The sequence below is a fragment of the Etheostoma spectabile genome, chromosome 7 (assembly GCF_008692095.1).
Source record: "Etheostoma spectabile isolate EspeVRDwgs_2016 chromosome 7, UIUC_Espe_1.0, whole genome shotgun sequence".
Taxonomy (NCBI): domain Eukaryota; kingdom Metazoa; phylum Chordata; class Actinopteri; order Perciformes; family Percidae; genus Etheostoma; species Etheostoma spectabile.
The window spans coordinates 30,382,119-30,409,308 of NC_045739.1; the positions used below are offsets into that span (position 1 = coordinate 30,382,119).

Consider the following 27,190-nt stretch of genomic DNA (forward strand, 5'->3'; position numbering starts at 1 on the left):
CATTATTTCTAAAACCACGAAGTGTCAGCGAGTCACACTCAGATATTCTGTCCAATAGACCAGCAACCATTTGATTTCAATGTTTGGTGCAGTGTGAGCGCTAAACGTGAAAAATGCAACAATATTACAACTACAACCCCGGGTCGCACCGGTTCTACAGAACCAAAGGTGTGAACCAGTGACCGTTAAAACCGTCAAAAGGCGTGAACGTGGCCTTAGACTGCAGAGTCACTTCATATTGTGTTTAGGTGAAAATGAAAGATCATCTTCAATTCAATCCAAAAAAGGTAAATATGTGAATCATAGATGTGTGTTTGTATTGAACCCATTTAAAAAGTCAAATGCACAGATAAGAGATTCATTTTAGAAATGCATTTATTTTTTAATAATTGAATTGTGGCAGTAAAACCAGATCAAGCAAGTTTTTTTTTTGGGGGGGGGGTCGAGGTGAAGTGGAGGAGAAAAGATTAATGGAGTTAATCCTCTCTCTTCTCCTTCTGCTGCTCTTCTCGCCTCCTTTTCTTTCTCCTGTCTTTTCATCCCTCCTTCTCACTCACTTCTTCTCTTTTTTAAACTTTTTTCTCCATCTCCTCTCTATCCTTCTTCTGTCTTTTCAATTCTTCCTTCTCTTGCTTCCTATGTTCCTCCTTCTGTTTATTCTCTCGCTTCTCCTCCTCTTTCCTCTCCTTTTTCAGCCTCTTTTCTGCTGCCTTCTTGGCCTTCTCTTCCTCCTTTTTCATTCTGACCTTATCAGTCTTTTGAGCCAGCTCCTGCAGGCTAAGGGGATTGACCTGATGTTCAGCATTTTGAGCTTTTAGGATGTTGATGGTGTTCTCCATTTGGCTCTCTTTGGTCATGCACTCCTCCATCCTTCTGTTCATCTTTTCAATCTCCTGGAAGCTGTGGTTTTGTACCTGAAGAGCAGAGACTTTCTCTTTTAAGAGCTTGATTTCCTCCTTCATTTGGCTCCCTTTGTGGTTCCACTCCATCTCTCTGCTCTCTCTTTCCAGCTCCTGCCATTTCCCTCTGGATCATCTGCCTTTCCTTCTCCATGAGCTTGGCTTCGCTCTCCAAATACTTTATTTCCGGTATTTTCTTGATCAGGTCATCCCTTTCTTGGACGACATGACTCAATCGATCGTTGTCCTCAGCTAGAGTTTGGAGCGTTGCGTCCTTGTCCTTCTTCTCCTGGGTCTCTCTGTTTCTCTCCTGCTCCTGTTTCCAGAGCCCGACAACCCTATTGCAGTGAAATTTGGCAGACAGGGAGATGTTGTTCTCAGCCTTTAAGCTTTCTCTGAGAAAGTGAATCTCTTCATTTTTATTTTCTCTTCCTCCAGGCCAGCATTTTGGGAGACAGCTGGTTGATCAGTTCTGGAGTTTCCACTTGGTCCTTTTTCAGGTCCTCGAGCCGTAGGCTTGGAGTTGGGCAAACGACTGTCTCCGGCGTCGTTGCCATGATCGCTGAACAAAAGTGTTTGTTGTTCAGACTGTTAACTGCCTTTTAGCACCCAGGTTGTATTCCAAACAGAATAAAATGCCATGACAGTATTAGAATATGTCTCCCTGTGAGATGTCATTCTGCATGACAGGTTCCACTATATGATGACCATAGAACATTTATAGAACATGTTCCTTATCAATTCAATTAAAGGACCTTTATTGGCATGGACGTTTCAATAACAATGTTACCAAATCATCAGCAAAAACACAATAAACAGTTATATGTAAAGTCCATCAACACAATATAAGGATGGGGTTATCACATTTTCTAAAACTTAGACAAGATAAGAATGTAAAATTTTACATTAGACATGAATATGTACAGATATTTAAAACTGGGATCTTTGTGTGTGTATCTCTGGTGATGATTCACTGTGTGATAGGCTGCATCACATGACTTCTCCAGCCTGAAAAAAGGCAAAATAAAAGTACATATAGCCCAACATAGTAGTTGAAAAGAAGTTCACTTAGGGTCTTCTTAACACTGTAAAATAAAATGGTATGCCTTCTGCATTAAAATATTTTTATTAAACACAACGATGCATTTATTTTACAGTAAAGACTTTAAAACAGTCCTATTGGCCTTTTTAGTTGAATTCCAATGCAAAGCAACAGTCTGCGCCCTTGTTATCATGAACAAACTGCCTTTTCTTCAGTGGTGGAAGAAGTGTTCAGATCCTCTACATGAGTAAAAGTGCTAGTACCACACTGTAAAAATACTCTGTGTAAAATTCTTGCATTGGAAATGTTACTTAAGAAGAAGTATTAAAACTAGCATGAGGAAAATATACTTGAATTGTACTTAAAGTATGACTCAAAGCAGAAACAATTAAAATAGTTTTGTCAATCAACAACTGTAAGTGTTTCATTGGCTCATCCTTTCAGATGTACTTGAAGACCTGCATATATATGTATACATATATCCTTTGGTAGTTTAATGTGTTATGAAACATAGTATTTTATAAACTACGTACATGTGTTTTGTGTGCAAAATTCTTCATTTGTAAAGTAACTAAAGCGCTCAGATTAATTCAGTGGAGTAAAAAGTACAATATTTCTCTCTGAAGAGTAGCGGAGTAGAAGTAGAAAGTGTCATGAAAAAAAAGACTCAAGGAAAGTACCTCAAATGTGTACTTAAGTAAAGTAATTAAAGTGGCTACATGTTACTTTCAGTTTGTGTTTAATCTAGTAGCCGCTTTGGACAATAGCGGTAGTGTTTTTACCACACCTGCTGACGTAAAGATCTTCTCTTTACGGTGCTGTATTGTATCGTAGATTACTCAGTTAGCGTTACCGGGAGCCGCGATGGAGGTTTTGCTTAAGTTACAGATGCATTTCAAGTTGTTACGCGAAGCTCTAGTGTGGACCCCAGAAGCAGATTCAGAACACAGACCTGATGTTAAAGTTGAAGATGGTTTATTGACTCTTGGTGGAAATAATTGACTTCCCGATGGAAGCGGAGGTTTACAGGTGGTGAGGGAGCGTGGCAGGCGATGGCAGTGGATGAGATTAGGCAGGTGCTGCAGATGAGAAAGAAAAAGTTACTTTCAGCAGTACAAATTCCAAAACTAAGAGACTGAAACACTGAAACAATGAAGTTCTGAGGAGTTTACCACATGGTGAGTGGAAAAACAATCTGGCGACGAGTGACTGGAGAGCTGGGTTTCTTGTAATGTTGTTGCTTGTGATAGTAATCCCCCCTAACGAGCGCCTCAGGATGCCCCTTATAGAAAGTCCGAATCGGGTCGGATCCAGAATGAAACCCCGAGGGATCCAGGAGCGCTCCATACCCCTCCCAGTCAACCAAATACTGAAAACCCCGGCAGCGCACAGCCAGGATGTGGCGCACAGTTAAGATCGGATGGCCATCCACGACCCGGGTGGGAGGCGGGGGATCGTCCGGAGTGCACAAATGGCTGGAAGAGAGGAGGAGGAAGCGTGAGCATGTGCCCAACTCATTGCTGTAATGTTCCTGAATAGGAATGTGGGGTTCCCGAGGGAGAGGAGCAGGTTGGACCAGAGGCGTGGATGGTGAATCAGCACCTGATGATGTGAGGCTGGCGGTAACCTGGTTGAGCTGAGTGCCCAGCTGATTACCACTTTTACTGAGAGTATGTAGATTTACCATAACATCTTGAAGTACCTTTTCCTGTCGTCCCACTACAGCTCCTTGTGAGGATGGGGCATGGCGAAGTGCGTCTGAATCTGCTGGTTCCATCATCATCATCATCACGACTGTTTTAATCAAATTAGGAACAGGTGGAATATTTAAGCATTCAGGTTTTCAAATGTAGTTAATCTATTCTAACAATCTTCCATATAAGGGTTAGTTTAAAGGTAACACTATCCCACAGAAATAGATTGACTGGAATGTGTAAGGCCAAAAAAGAAGAAGAAATGAGTGATTCTGATGATTACACACAGGTGGATTCTAGACCCTTTGGGAACACACTCTTGTGTGTGTACCCATAGTTGTCACTCTGTTAAGAGTTTGTCATATATCGTAAATGAAGCTGCGTTCAATCTGAAAAGTTGCCTGGGGTCGTCATCTGGTGAAGTCTCCACCCTAATTTCCCTATATCAAATTAGCTTCAAATGAGTCAAGTCACTTCAGTCACTCACTCAGTTTTTCAAGTCACATAGATTTTCATCTTCGTTTTTATCAATTCAGTTTTGGTACTTCCACCCTTATAAGTACAGGATTAAGGATGTGAACCTCTGTCTCTGGTGTTGAAGTGAAAACAGTTACCGCTGAAAATAATCCAAGGCAGCAATCATGTTTTCCTGCTAAATGAAATGGGCAAAAAAAAAAAAAAATACAGAGTTGTATAACAATGTAATTTCTAGGAGACAGGGTTGTTGTGTTGCAGGGAAAACATCCTTTCCCATAAACCCCGAAGTTTATGTAGCGTAAAGAAACCTGTCGGTGAAATCTCACCTCGCTGGATAAGCCGATGCAGTGAAGCAGCTGCGTATATGATATTTTTGCCCGTTTAGGGCAATAAAACGCTTTAAAACATTAATGTGGCAATGATTCGCATAAATATCACTCGGGAACATTTGAGATCAGGTAGTCAGTGTTATATGGCAAAAAAGCATATCACCTACACGTCTAGCTGTGACTCAATCATTTAGGCAATGTTGCTATGGAAGGTGACAGACATCAAAGTCATCCGTCACAAATTCCCATTCCTTTACAGGCTGGAGAAACATCCCAGCCTTGATGAAAAGGGATCCAAACTGAAAACTCAAGTTTGCTGTATTCACATGTAACTTCAGCAAAATGGGGCTCCTCTCATTTGTGTAGCGTTAACAGAGAGCACAGCACCTATGTCATCACTCAGAACTCTTTGAGATCTCTTAAAGTTATAACTTTAAGTCATTCAAACAGTACAACCTTCACTTAAATGCGCAAAATATGGTCTAATCTTTTGAATAACAGACTACTCATTTGTATGTGCTTCGCAATTACCCGTGCTTGTGTTCAAGAGCTCAAAGTGCCTCTTAATCACTCTAAAAATCAATGGAAAAAAAGTTCAAAAGCAGTCATATATAGATCGCTAAAACATGTCTCAAGTCCAGCAATTAATAATTTTCCCCCAAAAGGAATTCAATCAAGGTAAAGAGCTATCGTTCTCGCCCGTTTGATCCGTTTGATATTTAGGACACGAAGGGTGTTTTTGTTCGTCAAACCTTCTGATTTCACTCTTCATCTGCGTTCATTTTTGCTTTGAAGTAGAAGAGAATTTTTGTAAACAGCTTTAGTTGATTTTAAATTGTTTGTTTCTCAAACTCAATGTGAGATTACACTACACAATTTCAGCCATGTATACACACACACACACACACACACAAACACACACACACACACCACACACACACACATACAGTACATACATACATACACACACAGACAGACACACACAAACACACACACACACACACACAAATACACACATACATACATACACACACACAGACACACACACATACATACATACATTCATACATACTGTACATACACATATATAGATACATTTATACATATATTCATTAATACACACATACATACATACAGATGCACATACATACACACATATATACAGCTATACATGCATACATACAAACATACATACATACACACACACATACACATGCATATACAGTACAGAAATACATACATACATACATATACACACACATACACATGCACATACATACATACATACATACATACATACATACATACATACATACATACACACATACATACATACATACACACACACACAGACACACACACACACACATACATACATACATTCATACATACTGTACATACACAAATATAGATACATTTATACATATATTCATACATACACACATGCATACATACATACAGATGCACATACATACACACATACATACAGCTATACATGCATACATACAAACATACATACATACACACACACACATACACATGCATATACAGTACATAAATACATGCATACATACATACACACACACATACATACACACATATACACATACACATGCACATGCACATGCACATACATACATACATACATACATACATACATACATAGCGTCACTTCTGAACTAATACAATTATACTGTAACTGTTACAATACTGTGTTTCGATTTGGCTTTACTTAGAAAAGTGAGGTGCAATTGAATGCATTTTTCAAGATTAGTGCTTCACATTTAAACAGGATATATATAGAAGTTATTTCAAAACATAATGCATTTTTACAGCAGTATGACTTGCTTATTGTAAAATTGGCTCCAGTGAAGTTGATTGAATTGGAGTTCTCGGCTTTTGATCACCTTCATGCTGAGGGGTATTAATCTTAATGGCATGTCAGGAAACACTTCAACACAGACGACCACTTTCAGCACACATTTTCCCCATCGGTGTTCATTCACAATTAGCCATTTACATCTGCTTCCCAAGGTTTTAATCGCTTCCTGTGCGGTTTGCCTCGTTCCAAAAGGGGCTAACCATCAGGCTTTCACAGCGTAACATTCAGCATATTTATGCTGCACCTTCTGTTTGGTTAAAACTAATCAGAATCAGAGTCTCCACATCTCACTGTACTGTTCCCCGGTCGCACAATACCAATGTTTTGTCAAATCCGCAGGCGTCTCAACAACAACATGGAATCCTATTAGAGAGCCAATGCATGTCAAACATTTTCCATCCAAATAATGGATTATTTTCAGTATATATGATCACTTTTTAATCCCACTGTCAAGGTATTTTCACGATACCCCCAATATTCCTCAACAAAGACACATGGTAATCTCTTCTTCATGATAGGCTTATGTTATTGTAGTAATGCCATTGGTTATGTTTTTTGGTTGGCAGTTCTAATAATTCTAATTCCGATGGCACCCAATATCTCAAAACTGAAAAGTCAGGCTTTGCCTTTTATATTCCAATAGGGGTGGGAATCACCAAATGATATCATCATGATACTTATGTCACGATATTGTTGTGATTTTAAACATATTGTAATAGTCTGATATATTGCAATTTTTATTTTTCAAACTTCAAATTTGAATTATGTGTGCATTTGCAAAGCATGTGCAATGAAATAATATACATATATACCTTTCAAGACTATTGTCCCTTTTCCCTATTCAGAGTCATACAGGTGACTGAAATCTATTTATGAAAAACAATGTCATCATATAACAGATACTAAAAACCCACTTAAAAACATCTACATTCAACATGAGCGTACCTTTTTAGTAGGCTTATGTATCTGAGCAGTCACTCCACTTCTTTGTCTCTCACCAAACATGGGGAATGTAACGAAGAGGAAGTTTTATCATTTTATCCATATGGTGTCAAATATAAATATAAATAATTCTTGACAAAACAGTTCAATGCACCAAATCTTTTTGGTGCTTCAAGTTAGTTTGCAAGCCTGTCTTTTAGTGACAGAGGACAAACAATTACACGTTTACAGGTTTTATATCCTGTGTCGCTGATGCTATGCACCTTCAACCCCGTCAAGGAAAGGGTTAACAGAAACGTACTGTTGGCCAACCAAAGGTTCTGGGCCCAGAGTCCCGCCTTTGGCTCAGTCTCTATCTGATCTGTTAGAGCGGTGATTCCCAAAGTGGGGGTCGGGACCCACAGGGGGGTCGCGAGCCAGAGAGGGGGGGGGGGTCGCAAGTTGATTTCCAGAAATGAAACAAAAATTTAAAAACGATTAGAAATAGCGTATGTTAGCCATGATTTTAACACAAGATAAAACTAGTGGCTACATTTAAAATAAAACCAAAGCAAATAAATAAAAAGGGAACAGCTCTTTTGATTTTCACGCTTATAGTGCGTGCGCGGTTGCGCGCAATGTTTGCATACGTTTATAGTGGGGGGGTCGCGAGTCACTTGCACCTTTACTTTGGGGGTCGTGGGCTGAAACATTTGGGAACCCCTGTGTTAAAGGGAGAGAGGGCGGAGTTATTTACGACTTTCAGCTGAACAACTTCCGGCAAGGAGCAAAAAAAAGGTGAGTGAGATGCACCCATAGGGCTAGTCTTCCCATTCCCTTCCCTCCCACACACACAGAAGAATACAGTGTATTATAACAGCATACACTAGTTGGAAATTGACAGTAGAAACCTGACCAGTGTGCACACAGCGCTGGTTTAACACTGAACACTGTTGTTTGCTGCATAGTGAGTTAATTTCCCTGCAGAAATATTTACAAGGCGAGACAAAAGTGTGTGTCAGTTTCATTCTGTGCCACAGTGGTTCATGCATTTTCATTGTTATTTCATTATTTCATGAAACACTCACCAAGATCAATTCAAACCGCTGCAGTGCTTTCAGGGGCTTCGAGTCAATTCTTCTATTCCACGGATCGAGTTTGGAATGTTGTGCTTCCTGATTTTGATTTACCACAACATGGGTATTTGAGGCATTTAAGTGACATGATGAACCTTTAGTTATATTTATATTGTTCTTACTAAATTATTAAAGCCTATAAACTATTAGATTGCCATGAAAGTGGGAACAGATATCCATTGTACCCAGATGAGGAATGGCTTTTCTTATGTAGCGCTATAAGCAGGTCTAAACTACTTCTACTTACTACTACTTATGGTATACTCTGTACAGACATTGAACTACATCCATGGCTCCTCCACTTGCTTCCCTTCCTCAGTATTAGTACCTCCCACCGAGGACTTCCTTTCCACTGTGTCACAAGAATTTGTCAGCTTTATGGATGGAGTTAGCAATGGCTTTCGGATGGCTAATCCCGTGTATCCTCGATCATAGCTCCTTGGTGATCCCTCCTCAATCCTCGCTCCTCGGGGAAGAAATAGGGGCTTTGCGGAGCTATGAAATAGACATGAGATGTACCCATGGTCCCCAGACAATGTATCCTAATGACTTTGGTAGCAGCACGATATGAGGAAAATATCTAACATTGAAAGAAATTAAAATGATTATAGTGTGATGTTTGAGGATCTCTACCAAAGATCTTTTTCTTTAGTCTTTAGGGTACAATTTGTAGGCGGGGGCATCTCTGCAGCACCACAATACTTAATTCAGAAAGGTTTGACACATATATTTAGCCATTAACAAATATTCCACCCCCCTGCGATTTGGATATTGCACTAGTCTATATTGTAATTCGATACAATTGCGATTTATTGTGTAGCCCTCACCAGCAGGTTGATGTTTGTGGTTTTTACTAAAATGTTTATGGGATAGATTGAGACTATCTTTGGTACATTCATGTTCCCCTGAGGATACATTTGGATTTCTTTGGTGATCCTGATTCTTCATCTAGCACCATCATCAGATCAAAAATGTATATACACTTTGTCATGCACCTGCAAAACTTATGACGTTCCTTCATGGATGTTGAAGGCAAAAAGTAGTTTTTAGGGGTCAATTCTTAATGTAAACCTTTTCTAATCTTAAATAAAATTGCAAAGATCAGCAATATATGACATAATACCTTTCATTACATAAGTCAGAAAAGTGAAAAGACATGCTGAAAGTCTGTGCAAATGTAAGATGCAAGCAAGCGCAGGACATTGTGAGTTTTTTATTTTGACCCTGAGGACGTACTGTGACTGATGATGCCGCTCAGATGGTAGTTATTTCGGTCTCATCAGCTTTTTTCCGCAGTCATGAATCTGATGATGGGCTCAGAAACCCAGCGAGCTGTGTGTGTGTGGGGGGGGGGGGGGGGGGGGTTACAAAAAGCTGCAAGAGAGGGAAACTTTCTGGCAACTTAGCAGGAATCACAAACAATGTCCGGCAACAATTAAGTCTCCTGAGATGGGAGCTGAAGGATGTGCTTGTTCAGATCGTCTCAGCCAGGACTGCGCTGCCAAACCTGGAGATGGAACACACCAAAAGATCCAAAGCACAGTGCTCGGCCTCTATGCAGCACACTGAATTAGTAAATATCCATTTGTCTATCCTCCTCTGTAGCTGGTTGTCCAAGCTGCGGGGATACAGTATGTTGCCTTTGGGTAATAATCCTGTCTTTGCACCCGAAACAGAGGCAGCCTCGGGGTGTAGCTTGGTCTAATTGAGTGATATTGGTGTGGTGGCTCAGCTGTACAGAGGGACACAGACAGAGCCAGTAAATGAAGGATGAAGGTTTGTGTAGGAGTATGTGTGTGTCGGTGTGCGTGCGTATCAGTGGTGACAGTGAGTCTGTGTGGGTGGACGGATGGGTGAGCTTTCACCCAGTCGGTGAGGAAGACTTATTGCTGGGATTTCAAACACTGTATCCACCATCCAGGACTGCTGCACTTACAGACTCAAGTGTTACATTTCTGAAAATCAACATATTTATTTCTCACTTCCTCACATTTGCTCGGTAAGTGTAGTATATAGCCTAGTTACCACAAAATATACCAGGTACAGTATATTTTAATTATTGGGTATAGTAATAGGGCTATCAATGACATTTTTTAGTTAATTTATGTGATTCTTGTGCTATCAAACATGATGATTTAAGACCTTGGTGTGATAGTGTCATGTCATTGTCTTACAAGTGTTTTGATTTGCTCATAGGCCTCTAAGTGGGGGTGGGAATCTCTGACGGCGTGAGTAGAGAACAATCTGTCTCCTCATAAGCATATTTAAGTCTCCCATGATCCATCACTGTCTATTGTTATTATTAGTTTTGGCATGAAAAAACTAATTTACAAATCAGAGTTGGATAATTAAAAATCCAACTAAATCCGTCCCCACAGGAGAGAGTGCATCGGAACGCTGAGACTGCTGTCAGCCCAGCCTGGGAGACGGCAGACAGGATGCGGTTCATTTTCTGGGACGCTAACCTTGTAAAAGCCTAGTTGAGCGCTGTCAGTCATTGGGAAGTTCTCAGGCTATGCTCGCTCTGTTCTATTGTGTGTTTTTGACACTGATCAACAGAAAAATACCCTTTAATGTCAAAGTGAAACGAGATATTTGTCTTAAATATGCTGTGGTACTCCAGCCATTTGCATTACTATATGCAATCACGGAACCAGCAGTCTGGCGGCGATTTAACCTTTCCAACTGCCAATATTTATTTATGTATAGATAGATGTATAGATAGATATATGTATAGATAGATGTATTAATAATAGATGTATAGATGATAGATGTATAGATGAGAGATGATATATAGATGTATTGATAATAGATGTATTGATAATAGATGTATAGATGATAGATGTATAGATAGATGTATTGATAATAGATGTATAGATGTATAGATAATAGATGATAGATAGATGTAAAGATGATAGATGTATATATAGATGTATAGATGATAGATGTATAGATAGCTGTAAAGATGATAGATGGATAGTGATCGATAGATGTATAGATAAATGATGATAGATGTATAGAAAGATGTAGACATTATAGATGTATAGATAGATGTATAAATTATAGATGTATAGACAGATGTATCGATAATAGATGTAAGATGATAGATGTATAGGTGATAGATAGATGTATAGATGAATAGATATAGATGTATGTATAGATGTATAAATGATAGATAGATGATAGATAGATAGATAGATAGATATAGATAGATAGATAGATAATAGATAGGTAGATCGATCGATAGATAGATAGATAGATAGATAGATAGATAGATAGATAGATAAATAGATAGATAGGTAGATAGATCGATAGATAGATAGATAGATAGATAGATCGATAGATAGATAGATAGATAGTATAGATAGATAGATAGATAGATAGATAGATAGATAGATAGATAGATAGATAACCAGTCAAAAGTTTGGATATACCATTGCAATCAACCTTTTTTTTTTAACTTCCTTTTGATTTCCTACATTGTAAATTCCTATTAAAGACATCACAATTATGAAGGAACACATATGTAATTAAAAAGTAAACAAAAAGTCTTAAACAAAATGAATTAGGGTTATATTTTAGATTCTTCAAAGCCACCTTTTGGAATGGTTTTGAAGGAGATCCCAGAGGTGCTGAGGTGCTGAGTCGCTTTGCCTTCACTCTGCGGTCCAGCTCATCCCAGACCAGCATAATTGGGTTAAGGTTGGGTGATTGTGGAGGACAGGTCATCTGACACAGCACTCCATCCCTCTCTTTCTTGCTCAAATAGCCCTTGCACAGCCTGGAGGTGTGTTCGGGGTCATTGTCCTGTGATGGGATAGCATGTCGCTGCAGAATGCCGTGGTAGCCACGCTGGTTAAGTGTACCTTGAATTTCAGATAAATCCCATTAACAGTGTCACTTGCAAAGCACCCCAACACCATCACAACTCCTCCTCCATGCTGGGAACCACACATTCAGAAACCATCCGCGGTTGACGGTTGGAACCAAAAATCTCAGACCAAAGTACAGATTTTCGCTGCTCTAATGTCTAATTCTTGTCATCCTTGGTCCAAGCAATTCTCTTCTTTTTTTCAGTAGTGGCTTCTTTGCAGCAATTTCACCATGAAGGCCTCATTCATCTAATCTCCTCTGAACAGTTAATGTTGAGATGTGTCTGCTGCTTGAACCTCTGTGAAGCATTTATGTGGGCTTTAATTCGAGGTGCTGTTAATTTGTATTTTCCAAGGTTTGTAACTCTAATGAATTTATACTCTGCAGCACAGGTAACCCTTGGTCTTCCTTTCCTTCATGAGCCAGTTTCATCATGAGTGACTGATGTTCATGTCTAGCTCCGTGCTCCGTATCTCCTCTCTGTGTGTCGGAAGGGAAGGCAAGCAGCATGCCCATATATGGGAGACAACGTGACCAAAGAGCACAGTGGGAAAAATAGTGATCGCCCCAGTCAAACTCGTCTAGAATGTGATCAAAGACACATAGCGGACAAGATAGATATCTAGCATTTTATAAAGGAGAATGGCGTCACTGGTTTGAGATTTGGCATGTGTTTGGGGCTTTTTTTTGAAGAACTGTGAAGAGTATGTGCTTTGTATGAGTTATAACGTTTATTACGTTTATTTTTTGCATGTAGGAGAACTGTTTTAGACACACAAATGCTTGTGTAGCATTGCTTTGGGTGTAATATCAAAAAATATGACTGTTATTTTGTTGATTATGGGCATAAGTAAATGTCATGAGGGCAAAAGCGTCTGGACTTTCTTGGAAAAAAGGCTTGTATTCTTTCATCTGTATAAGTTATAATGTTTATTTCTTCACAGTGTGACTCCCAAGACATATGAGAAGTGTTTTAGAAAGGAAAATGGCTTAGGTTTTACTGCTCTGTCTGTGATATCAATAAATATCTGGATGAGTCATGTTCCATTTATTCATTTATTTGTCTTTAAGCTCCCACAACTATTTCTAACATTCAAGTGACCTCACTGTAGCCCAAATATTCTACTAACCCAGTTTGTCCTGAAAAAAAATGATGATCATATCTTGACTGTAGACAACAGGGTTGATGTTTTACAAGCTTTTTTTAGAAAATAAATCCAGACGGACAATGAAGTGTAAAAATGACCTTAGGGTTCAGGGGGTTAAAGTAATGATGGATTTATGGGCTGAAATATTTGCCACCAGAAACTGAAATTGAATCCCTTATATTTGAATTTGAATCGCTAAACTTGAATGACAGCATTGAAAAACTCAATTTGAATCGCATCGTTCGAAATTGTATTGTTGAATTTGAATCACGGCATTGAAGAGCTGAACAGTATGGCTTGAAATTGAAGTCCAATGAAATATGATCATCAAGGAATATTCAACTCTTTATATATCTTCACATTTGGTTCTCACAATTCAAATTCAGTTCACAAAATTCAATTTCAAGTTACTGTGAAAGACATCACGGTACTTGAAGGATGAAGGAAGGCCAATCGAGCGAAGATCGATGTGTATCTTTCGCGCTCCCAAATCACCCACAATCCCATGCCCGCGGTATTGCGCGCTTGTTAAAAAAATAAGTATCTTTATGTGTGTTTACAGTACATTTATTATCAACGTTTATGTGTTACGTCAATGAAAAGCTAAATGCTTTAATGCTGGTACAAATTGCCATAAATAAGGTAGATACATCACAAGCTAACATTATGCTAACTGAACCTATTGTTTAACATTAGACTGTTAGCTGGGTTGCTGGGTTGTGTTTTTAAAGATTAATGTCCGGTGGCATTTTCATCTTTTTTTATATGCCGTGACTGTATATGCGTAACGTTAGCAGAGGCCAAAGAGAGATGTGGAATAGATTATTTGCTATATTAGAGATAGGCATTCAAACAATAAATGCATTAAATTAACTGCTCTGTCTGTGTCTTTAACCCTTGTGTTGCCTTCCCATCAACCATCATCTTTTGCTTTCTCTGATGTTTTAGCTGATTTTTCTACGCTTTTAAAAAAAATTCACAGCCTATTTTTTATTTTACATTATACAAAAAAAATAATATTTTTTTGTCTCTTTTTTTGTCATTTCTTCCGAGGTTTTGGTCACTTTTGTAAATAAAATTTAATAAAACACAAAATTCGTTGAAAGTAATCATTCATTTTACCTGACGAACATTGTACGGCATCCATGTTATTTTTCGGAAATTTGGTTGAAAGAAAGCCAAGTTCCTGATATTAAAACAAAAAAAAGGGGTCATATTGGATGTGAGGAGCACACAAGGGTTACGTTTTTAGATGTGTATGTAGTACAAACGGTTTTTCAATGTCTATTCTTCCATCAAATTATGACTTGGACACAGGAAACAAAAAGCACAGGACTTTAACACTGCAGACTGGAGGTTTACATCCTGATGTGTGGTTAGATTTTCTGTATAAAAAAGGTCAAATGCCGCTAAATATTATATATTTGTGCTCAGAATAATCTGACAACTTTTTCCATTTAAGACACGCCCATAAAAGCATAGAGAAAAACCCACATAGAGAAATGTCTACTGTGCAACAACCGAAACGGGTTTACCTTTTATGAAAAATGTGTTCATGTAGGACATCACTCACAGTGAGAAGTGAAGTGAGTTCAGAGGTTTTTCAGGGCTTTTCCAATTAGGGAATAGAATGCCTTTCATTGTCATTATACACATGTACACAGTACTTGTGCAACGAGATTAAAGCAATCCCTTTGCAGCGTTAACACCAAAAAAATATAAGAATATGAGATAACAGTACAAAATATCAAAAAATACAAAGTCAAAGATATAAAGTGTAGGTAGTGCAGTGTAAAAAGAGGAGAACAAAAAAAAAACCTTGTTTCTTGTTGTGCATGTCACTTTTGTGTATTTTGCTGAGACCATAATCTCTTCCTAACATTAACCAACTGCTGAGTGCCTAAAAATAACCATACAAAAGTGAAATCGTGCTTTAGTTGGTATGATATTTTACAAAAAAATACGTTGTCAGTGAAAATGGTACTAATACCTTCAGTATCAACATTTAGTAAACCATCTATCTGCATCTATCTATCTATCTATCTATCTATCTATCTATCTATCTATCTATATATCTATCTATCTATCTATTGTTGGAATTTAAAATTTTACACGTGCTTAAACATTGTGTGTGATTTGCATTATACATTTAAGCTAAAATGTAAAAGCATAATTTCAGCATAAATGAAGACATGTTAGTCATGCATTAAGTTTGTTCTCATAGGCAGGCAAGGCAAGGCAGCTTTATTTGTATAGCACATTTCAGCAACAAGGCAATTCAAAGTGCTTTACACAAAATCAGTTAAACAGATAAAACACAAGTAAAAACAGTTAAAAATCACAAGCATTAAAAACCGGTAAAACACATGAATAGACAGTTAAAAACAAAGAGAAACATAAAACACAAGAATAAATTTACAGTGCAGCATAAGAAATTTAAAGAAATGATTAGTCATTTAAAGAAAGGCAGCATCAAAAAGAAAGGTCTTCAGCCTTGATTTAAAAGAACTGAGAGTAGCAGCGGATCTACAGGTTTCTGGGAGTTTATTCCAGATATGAGGAGCATAGAAACTGAAAGCTGCTTCACCCTGTTTAGTTCTGACTCTGGGGACAGAAAGTAGACCTGTCCCAGATGACCTGAGAGGTCTGGGGTGGTCATATGTAGTAGCAGATCAGCAATATATTTTGGACCTAAACCGTTAAGTGATTTATAAACTAGCAAGATACTTTGAAATCAATTCTTTGAGACACAGGAAGCCAGTGTAAAGACTTCAGAATGGAGTGATGTGATCCAGTCTCTTGGTCTTAGTGAGGACTCGAGCAGCAGCGTTCTGAATCAGCTGCAGCTGTCTGATTGATTTTTTAGGGAGACCTGTAAAGACCCCGTTACAGTAGTCAAGTCTACTGAAGATAAAGGCATGGACAAGTTTTTCCAAATCCTGTTGACACATAAGTCCTTTAACCCTTGATATATTCTTAAGGTGATAGTAGGCTGACTTTGTAATTGTCTTAATGTGGCTGTTAAAGTTCAGGTCTGAGTCCATGACTACACCAAGATTTCTGGCTTTGTCTGTTGTTTTTAACATTGTTGTTTGAAGCTGAGCGCAGACTTTTAATCGTTCCTCTCTTGCTCCAAAAACAACCACCTCAGTTTTTCCTTCATTTAATTTCAGAAAGTTCTGGTTCTCATAGTGGGGCAGATAAGGGGGAAAATCGTTCACAAGTGGATACAAGCCCCAAATTTGGTGTGGTTATCCCTCTGGGGCCAATAATTTGAAAAATAACGTTAGCCACTTAATTTTTCAAAATGGCCGCCATTTTCCAAGATGGCTGCCATTTCCATCATTGGAAAACACATATCTGCCCACATAATTTTACTATTGGGACATATTTCAAGGTTTTTACCTTTTGAATCCTTTTTTTTTACTATAAGGATGTTACATACATATCTATTTTGTGTTTTGAGAATCTATAGTGGTATGTAGAGTAAATAATGTGAAAAAAATCCACGAAACGTGACATAATTCCAAGAAAAAATTTATTATTAAAGCATGTCAAAGTAACAGGAGGTTTTATGTTATTTACTTTTCTGGAGGCACATAATATTATTGTATTTGTGTTCATTTTATTTAAGTGGGTTATTGTAATGTATGTATGCCAACATTGGTAGTCTTGGCACTACACAGCTGCTGTACAGTTAAGCTGCTGTACAGTTAAGACCAAAGTTATAGCATTTACATCTTCCACGGCATTCTGCTTTGCATCCACATTTGGTCAGTTGCTGACAGCTTTCTACAATTGGTGATAGCTCTGTCCAGAAGATCTGCCATAGATCACCTTTCTTGGTCCATCCCCACTCAGAAGGACTCAGTACTTCTGGCTGGAGTACAGTTGCTTGACTCCAGATGCAGCCTGCCTGGTAGGCTGAATGCTTTACACGCTGCCGCAATGTTGCTTGAGTAGGAGGAATGGCTTCATATGGCCTTTACTTATTACTTTACTTACCAACCTGGCTTCATCTACTCCTCCTACTTCGCTGGATCTGTTGTACATCATGACCACAAACATTTAAAAATCTTCAGGTCACCGTCATCCATTCTTGGAGGGTAGTGGCTGAGCTGGCTGAAGATTTCAGAAGCTTTGTCCAATATATTTCATGTTTGCCAAGCAGTCTTCTTCCCTTTGTCACCAAAGGCTGAAACTACATCACAGGCAGTGAATGCTGAAAGAAAAGAATACCACTGCTCTTCTCCCTTCCAGTACATGGATAGAGTCATGATCCATCCAAGATTCATTCCTTGGCCAAAAGCAAGCCACAATTGTTGCAGACCAATGTCCGAAGAACTGGCAGACCACTGACGCTATAACAAGAGCGCTGTCACTGGCTTTGACCATAAGGTTTTTGCTGCCATTTTTGGAATGGACAAAGATCCTGGTGTCAGCTTCCTCATGACTGCGGTACATGGACTTACATCATCTAGGTGATGAAGTGGTTGCTGACAGCTTGATCCTCTTTGGTCTCTATAACCACATTTGGTGTTAAAGTTTCTGCAATTCTGTCAGCGAGGAAGTGGAACAGCTCAGTTTTATTCTCATCCTCACTGGAATGTTACGCCAGTTCTTGGGTACTTTGCCATTGCTGGTCACTTTGCGTCTGGCTTCATGTCCTCTTTTTGACCTAGGTTCTGCCTTCAAACGGGATTGTTGGTAGATGTCAAAGACTATGTCTGTTCTTTGTGTACTTCACAGAGTATGCTCTACAGTGGGGCTCGAAAGTTTGGGCACCCCAGGTAAATATTTGTATAAATGTGCATAAAGAAGCCAAGAAAAGATGGAAAAATCTCCAAAAGGTATCAAATTACAGATTAGACATTTGTATAATTGTCACAAAAAGTTAGATTTTATTTCATCATTTACACTTTTCAAAATAACAGAAAACAACAATGGCGTCTGCAAAAGTTTGAGCACCCTGCAGAGTTTATAGCACCAACTTTTTAAGCTGAGACCTGACAGCGTCATGGATTGTTCTCAATCATGTCTGGAAAGACCAGGTGATGTCAATCTTAGGTTTTAAATGCCCAGACTCATCTGACCCCCCCCAACAATCAACACCATGGCTTCTTCTAAGTAGTTGTCTAAAAACTGAAACTGAAATAGTTGATGCGCTTAAAGCAGGTGAAGGCTAGAAGAAGATAGCAAAGCGTTTCAGATGCCAATATCCTCTGTTTGGAATGTAATTAAGAAATGGCCGTCATCAGGAACAGTGGAAGTTGAAACAAGATCTGGAAGACCAAGAAAAATATCAGACAGAACCACTCGCAGGATTGTGAGAAAAGCACTTCCAAACCCACGTTGGACTATGTGATCCATCCAGAAAGACCTCAGACACTGGAGTTGGTACACCATTCCACTATAAAGAGATACTCGCACAAATATGGTCTTCATGGAAGAGTCATCAGAAGAAAATGTCTTCTACGTCCTCACCACAAAATCAGTGTTGGAAGAAGGAAAATTAACTATAGACAAGCTCGATGCATAGTGGGACCAAGTTCTGTGGACCGATAAGGTTAAAGTCAAACCTTTTGGCCGAAATGAGCAAAGGTACGTTTGGAGAAGAAAGGGCTCAGAATTTAATGAAAAGAACCTCTGTCCAGTTGTTAAGCATGGTGGTGGGGGGGGGGGGGGGGTGTATTGCAGCACATTGTGGTCGTTTTGCCATCTGTGAAAAAGCTGCAGTTAAAGAGAGGATGGTTTCTACAAATGGATAATGATCCGAAACACACCTCAAATCCACGGTGGTTACATCAAGAGGAGTTAACTGCAGGTTCTGCCATGGCCTTCACAATCTGCTGACCTCAACATAATGTAAATCTATGGATAGACCTTAAATTAGCAGTGCGTGACAAACAGTCCAGAAAGAGACTCTTGGCTGGCTACAAGAAGCGTTTCCAAGCTGTGATACTTGCCAAAGGGGGGGCGTGGAGCTTCCCACCATCACTCAAGGCAGCAGGGAATGGCTGATTTTCATGTCTAAAGAGCTCCTTCAGATCACACTCTCTGCTCTGGCATGAGATGAACAGTTTGGAGAAGAGCTGGCAATCCTCCTTCAGCACCTTTTTCTTCAAAGAATTGACAGAGGCACGTTCCTGATGGAAGAAGTTCATGCAGTTTTTCTTGATTTGCTCATAAAGTTTGGGTTGTTCTTCTTCAAGTCCTCTCCAAATCAATATGAGGACTTCAACTATTGATATTTATGATGTTGAATATGGTCTCATTGTAATTCTTGACCATCACAACATAGGGGTAAATATCGCCTCTTGTGATTTATCTTGTACGGTTCAAGAGATATGATGGAAAATACATAATTAGGCTATGGCGGAATCCCAAATGGCCGCAACAGCTGTCTAGAGGCCTTCATTTATGTTGTGTGTGGTATTATTGTAATCATTGACCATCAAAACATAGGGGTAGACATCATCCTTTAAGCAGTTGAATGTTTTGTTCAGGAGATATCATGCAAATATACATAATTTGGCTATGGCGGAAAATAAAATGGCCGCCGCGGCTCCCATGAAGTTTTTTTGCAATGGCTAACGTACTTTTTTGAAAGAGCACTACCCACTGAGTAATTGTACCAATTTTGGTGCTTGTATCCACAAGTGAACGATTACCCTAAAAAATGGCACTTATCTGCTCCACTGTCATAAGTATATAGTTTGTTGTTTGTTGTTTGTTACATCAAGATGTTTTGCAATACTTCTGTTTTATAATATAAGATGTTCTGCTACATTTTGTTATAACCCAGCTCTACAAATGTGGCAGAAGTTGAATCGATGATGTTAGAGAGACCCATCTTGTCTCTGGTTCCAGTCCCTCTTTATGGCCCAATGATCTTTTGCTTTGCCAGTCCTGAACTGAGGGTCATAAACTCAGTCACATTCCAACTGAAAGATAACAAATAAGCACACACACACCACTGTGGCCAAGAGACCCCACCCTTTGTGAATGAGATCAGGGGTCCAAGATCCAGAGAGTCAGACAGATTTGGTGGAGAGCCGTGCTAGGTTGACTCTGAATTTGTCTCTAGGATATCCTATGTAATAAAATGGATTCACACATCCACATCTGAGATTTTGACTACTAATTGAATGAACCCTGAGATGGAGCAGGATTTAGCTCCAACACTATCTATCTATCTACAGTGGTGCTCAAAAGTTACATACATGCTTAAGTTGACTAAAAGAGGAATAAAAAAATCATTTTGGAAATTATTTTAATACCTAAATTAAAAATGAGGTAAAATCCAACCTTTAAGGACACATTTCTTTGTGAAGATAAAAACGTATGTAAATAAATAAGTTTTATTTAAAATACAGGGGCATAATATACTACCCTATGTTAAATTCCCATAAGGCAGGCAGATTTTTATTATTAAAGGCCAGTTATTTCCTGGATTCAGGATATATCCTGATAAAGTTCCTTGGCCTTTAGAATTAAAATAGCCCACCATATCAATACTCTCACCATGCTACGAGATAGGCATGGTTTTTTCAGTTAGACTTACCTGGTTTGATTTGCATTGAGAGATGATTTATAGAAAGTATCCCATGCTATCTCTAGCATGGTGAAGAGTATGTGAGGATGTCTGGGCCTATAGAATCCTATCAGCTTCGAGGGCAGCATAGCCAGCACCTGAACATTTCATTCCCTTCAGAGCTCACATCTCACCTTGCACATTTTCCAGTCCCACTGTCTCGTTGCTCCGTGCAGACAGTGACACCCGGCTGAGAAAAAACAAACACAACTGACAGCTTTTGAAGACTTATAAACATCGCACCGTTCTCTCTTCAACACCATCATTTACAAAATGTCAACATCCCAGACAATAACCGCTTTAATTTGAAACTTTAATAGTTTTTTTTCGAAATACGCAGCAGGTGCAAGACGTTTGTTCGTACATGCTTCCGTTGCAGCCTTGAAGAGACAGCAATGTCGAATACAACGAATACATAATCTGGATTGATATGACAGATGACGTGTATGGAGTTACATAAAAGATGGCAACAAGCGCTCTACAACGGCGAGATGGCCGCGTATGCTTGCAGATGTTTCCATAACAGGTCTATTTCTCTGGATCGGAGCTTGATTCTAATCGTCCCCAGACTGAGACATTATCCTTCCCTCCCTTGAATGCTGTGACACGTGCCACGTATCCTCTCCGCAGCCCGACTTAATCCCCGATGTCTCTGAACCAGCGTGATTAAGCACTGTCTTCCAACTTCCTCGTCAAATAACTTTAGCAGGTCTTTAGTTAATATCGAGATCAATCAAAGCTGGATTTTAATGGTCTCTGCTGGCCATTTGCGATGGGGATTAATTTCTTCACTTCTTTCAATATCTCCAGAAACTCAGGGAAAATTATTCTGTACATAATGAGAAATTAATGATTTCAGAAATGTATTAGATCATGACTTAGGCTTGTCAGATGTTGTTAGTTAGGGAGTGTAGTCAAATTATTTAGAGGTGGAGGTGGGGATTTAGGTTTTCTTTCCGCCTTTTCTTGTGAGGTACTGTTTTTTTTTTTAATGTGGTAATGAAAGGTTTGTTTATCAGCGCTTTATTTTCTCATTAAAATCAACTTACAGAGCCAATTTCAATTTTGGAGACACAATAAATATAGGTATTTTTTTCCAAAATGGCTGCCAAAAGCAGTTGTTTTCGGAATCGTTAAAGCCCAGTTCAGACTGAAGACTTGCAAAAAGAGACGAGAAACGTGCATCTACTTGCAATGGGAAACAAAAAACCGAACAATAGAAATGGAATTTACACACACACACTCACAGCCGGTGTATATTTCGGTGACAATAGGTGGCGGTAGTGCTCGGTCTGGTTGCAATTTACCAGTGAACAGAAGAAGAGCAGTCATTTCCATGTGCGGTTTGACATTACACTACACACAATACCCTGTAGAAAAGTATGCACTAGACAAGGGAGTACATAGTGTAAACAGTGTACAACTATGTGTGTGTAAACTATATATATGTATATATATATATATATATATATATATATATATAAGTATATAACCTACTGAGTTTTAACAATTATTGTAAATTTTGCTCTTTGTGCTTAATTTATAAAGTACTTCATGTACTCCACTGCTGGAGTTTATTAAATGTAGACACACTTGGATCACAAGAGCCGTTGTAAACGGGGACTGTGAGGTTCCTTTCAGAAAAACCTCCTTCAGCCATAATGCATAATGCATCTATTAAAGGCAGTGCATTATGGGACACACTTCTTCCCATTATAAGGGAGCGTCCCACTTTAGCCTCCTTCAAGAGCCAGGTAAAGCTGTGGCTTAGAGCTCACCAAACGTGTAACCACCGCTAACTTGTTTCCATTTTTCTACCAATGACTTGTCCTGTTTTTATCTTTTTGTTTTTTCTTGTTTTTTTTTTTATCTAAATGTTACTATCCTATGTATTTTTTACTGTAGCTCCAACCTGCCTATTGGACTGCAGATGGAAATTAGCCCTCGAGCTACAATCTGGCACATTTACGTATACTGTTGTGCATGTTCATCAATGTCCTGAATTAATAAAGTAAATAAATAAATAAATACAACATGTAAGTGTATGTATCCAAACTGAGACACAGCATTAGACTTTTTATATACTTATGTATTGTCTGGGCTGGTAGAACAACTTTCCATTGTATGTTTTTTGTTACCTGGACCCCTCCGAAATGTTTTTAGTACCTTATTTGGGGTTCCCCATTTCATGCGGCCTACACAAGATCATTGCACCTTCTGAAATTGTGTTTCAATAATATGATGATGACGTGTGAATACATAAAAATAGAAAGAGAACAAAGCTAAAGGCTAACCTAGCACATACCTCCCTGTGTGATGCATTTGAAGGGAGAGTGAGACCTGAGCTTCCCTGGATGAGTGTGTACAGCATCTTTGTTCTTTGGTTGGCGGTCTAAAAACGCCTGCTGGCCTCGGTTTCTCTGGCGTCGGGAGTCTGCCGCCCCGAGTCCGCCTTCCAGCGTTCTCTCCCTGGTCGTCGGGACTGGCCCGGCCCCGCTCTCCGTGTTGGTTTAAGATTGTGAAAGGTGTATTTGCAAGTAGATAGGTCATTGGCAAATCACAAAAAAGGTCTCTGTTTTTCTCCAGCGTCTTTGTCCGCTTCAGGCTTTCCACTTCTCCTTCTTCCTTCTTCCTGAACAGCTGACTTCTGAAAATGAAATAGTTCAGCCAACCCCCCCCCCCCCGCTCCCCCCCCCCCCCCCCCCCGCTCCACCTGGTGGGACTTGCTCTGTGTGTTTGATTGTGCAATGCCGAGACTCTAAATGTTTTTGTAGCTAGATGCACTTTGTCGCCATCTTTAGATGACACAAAATCAAAAATAGTGAAAAAAAACTCAAAATAGTGACTGGATTTCCAGCTATAGAAAACGCACATCTCTCTCCTCCCTCCATTTTTTACGTTTTTGTCGCTGCGTGGACGTGACCCGTCCTCATGCTGAAAACGTCACCTATCACATACGTGACTTCACTCACCGAGACGCAAGAAGAAAGCCGAAATACATATTTTTACTAAGGAAAATGACAAAAATACTGTAGTAACGCACAGTGACTTTGACTTCTCTTTATTAATAACTCCCGCAAGGAAATTTAAATTTTCTTACTCTAATCTGACACTTTAAGTAACTTTAATCTGATTACTGGTTTAGAAATAGTAACTCATTACTGAAAAAAAGTGTCAGATTAGAGTAACGCGACACTTACTGACATCACTGGGTGTGATAATATTAGGTGTATGCTTATTGGTGAATGAAGGGATGGATGAATGAAAATATTATTAAAGCTTTTATTAAGTGGAATAAAAAGATTCAGCCCCCCCTCCTAACTCCAATAACTTTCATACAGTCCCTTGTATGTATTCTACCCAAACCTGCTTTTCAGCTGTGCAGGTATTCTTATTGTATAAAATGCATGAGATCCGAGTCTCACGGTTCATTATCCTAAAGTATTACACAATCATTTTTGAACAATACCGTAAGAGGATCGCTCTATAATTATCCCCCTATCTTACATATTGGAATGCCGTCATTGCGGCTGACTTAGTCGAAACATGAAAAACATTGATTGTCCCATATTTCCCCTAATTGCAACAGCTGTGATCAATTTTGCATTTGTTGTTGTGTCCAATTACTTCCTTGACCAAATCCCAGCAGTCCTGTTGCGGTGAAGCTGGAGCCCAGCAAACGAGCTGCGGCTGCAGCCCGGTATTGTCTGGAACATTTATTTATACACTATATTTATATATTTATACAAGTTCAACGTGTTTAACACCAACTCATTAATCCCACATTTGTCCCCATAATGGGACTTCCAATCTGAAATGATAATGAGACACTAATTGTGGTGTCATACCACACATGTTGCAGTGCTGTACTGTGGAAGCGATAATCCAAATGATCCAGGTGACACATTTCTCATTCTTTACCTGTTAGTGTCTCAGAGTGAGCACTGTGGTCTAATACTCTTATACAAAAACATATTTATCATTCTCCAACCATGCAGCGAATAATGGACCAATTACTCAGTAAAAAAGGAAGTGCACGGCATGCATAATGTCAGGTTCCTGAAATTGCAGTTTTGACTGTGCAGGATAAGCTATCTACTGTATTTGCGCAGTATGCCTCGATTTTTACTTGTGTTTTAATATCAAAGTAATTGGCCACAGAGGAGCGAAGAAAAAGGAAAATATTCACATTTAAGACGCTGGAATAAGAGAATTTCGCTTTACTGACTTTACTTTTGGACTCAAACTGATTCATTGATAATGGAAATAGTATTGCAGCGTATTGTCTTTTGCAGTAAAGTTCAGCTGCAGCCCAAAAAAGAAGATGAAAAGGGATTATTTAAGGCAGTGGTGAATGACGAGTGACGATGCATGAGCCAAACGAAGCTACCTCTGGCTCTCAGACAGCAGCACATCGCCGACTGGTACCCCGGTGTAATTAATCTCCATAATCTTTGCCTATTCAATAAGAGAGTTAATAAAGAAAAAGAGACAGGCCTGTTTCCACACACAGGTGCTGTTTGTAATGTTGATTACTTGCTTTGTTGTTACTTTCAAAAGTGTCGTCAGACTTTGCCGTAAGATATATTATATTTGTTATTGTACTGTGTATCTTTTTCTTGTGACAAACTAGAAGGCTTCGATCTGGGTCCGAGGCAGATTAAGAAGATACCACGAGAAAAAAACTTGAGCAGGACTGCTCAAGATAATCCCCTCAGACACACACACACACACACACACACACACACACACACACACATTCAAACCTTAGACTGTAGTCTATGATCCAAACACACACACACACACACAAACACACACAAACCTTCAAAAACACACACACACACACACACCCACACACAAACAAACAAGCATACTAACAAACACACACACACTCACACATACAAACCATACTAGACTGTAGTCTATGGTCCAAACAAACAAACACACACAAACCCACACTCACACACGCACATGCACACACAGACACGCACACACACACACACACACAAACAGACAAACACACACAAGCACACATAAAAACTATAGACTGTAGTCTATGATCCAAACCCACATTCACACATGCACGTGCACACACAGACACACACATGCACAGCAGACACACACACGCACGCACACACACACGCACACACACACACACACACACCACACATCACACACACACTCACACACGCGCGCACGTGCACACGCAGACACACGCACGTGCACACACAGACACACACATGCACATGCACACGCAGACACGCACACGCACACACACACACATTCAAACCTTAGACTGTAGTCTATGATCCAAACACACACACACACACAAACACACAAACCTTCAAAAACACACTCACACACACACACACCCACACACAAACAAACAAGCATACAAACAAACACACACACACTGACACATACAAACCATAGACTGTAGTCTATGGTCCAAAAAAACAAACACACACAAACCCACACTCACACACGCACATGCACACACAGACACGCACACACACACACACAAACAGACAAACACACACAAGCACACATACAAACTATAGACTGTAGTCTATGATCCAAACCCACATTCACACATGCACGTGCACACACAGACACACACATGCACAGCAGACACACACACGCACGCACACACACACTCACACACGCGCGCACGTGCACACGCAGACACACACACACACACAAACCCACACTCACACACGCACGTGCACACACAGACACAGACATGCACATGCACACGCAGACACGCACACGCACACACACACACCACACACACCACACACACATTCAAACATTAGACTGTAGTCTATGAGCTAAACACACACACACACACAAACACACAAACACACACAAACCTTTAAAACACACACACACACACACACACACCCACACACAAACAAACAAGCATACAAACAAACACACACACACTCACACATACAAACCATAGACTGTAGTCTATGGTCCAAACAAACAAACACACACAAACCCACACTCACACACGCACATGCACACACAGACACGCACACACACACACACACACACAAACAGACAAACACACACAAGCACACGTACAAACTATAGACTGTAGTCTATGATCCAAACCCACATTCACACATGCACGTGCACACACAGACACACACATGCACAGCAGACACACACACGCACGCACACACACAC

General features: G+C 39.5%; 1 protein-coding gene and 1 long non-coding RNA gene across 2 annotated transcripts; one reads left to right on the forward strand and one right to left on the reverse strand.

The window, feature by feature from the left end:
* Positions 1-569: 569 nt before the first annotated feature.
* On the reverse strand, positions 570-1,017 carry LOC116691909 (vicilin-like seed storage protein At2g18540). The gene is made up of 2 exons (XM_032519809.1): positions 915-1,017; positions 570-791 (listed from the first exon to the last, which is right to left on the reverse strand). Exons 1-2 carry the CDS (start codon positions 987-989, stop codon positions 570-572), a joined length of 297 nt encoding a protein of 98 aa, XP_032375700.1. The 5' UTR covers positions 990-1,017.
* A 310-nt stretch (positions 1,018-1,327) lies between these two features.
* Positions 1,328-25,277, forward strand: LOC116693136 (uncharacterized). Its single transcript, XR_004332857.1, has 4 exons — positions 1,328-1,480; positions 16,383-16,388; positions 21,925-21,930; positions 25,266-25,277. It is a non-coding gene; the product is annotated as an uncharacterized LOC116693136 (long non-coding RNA).
* The last annotated feature ends 1,913 nt before the right edge of the window (positions 25,278-27,190 follow it).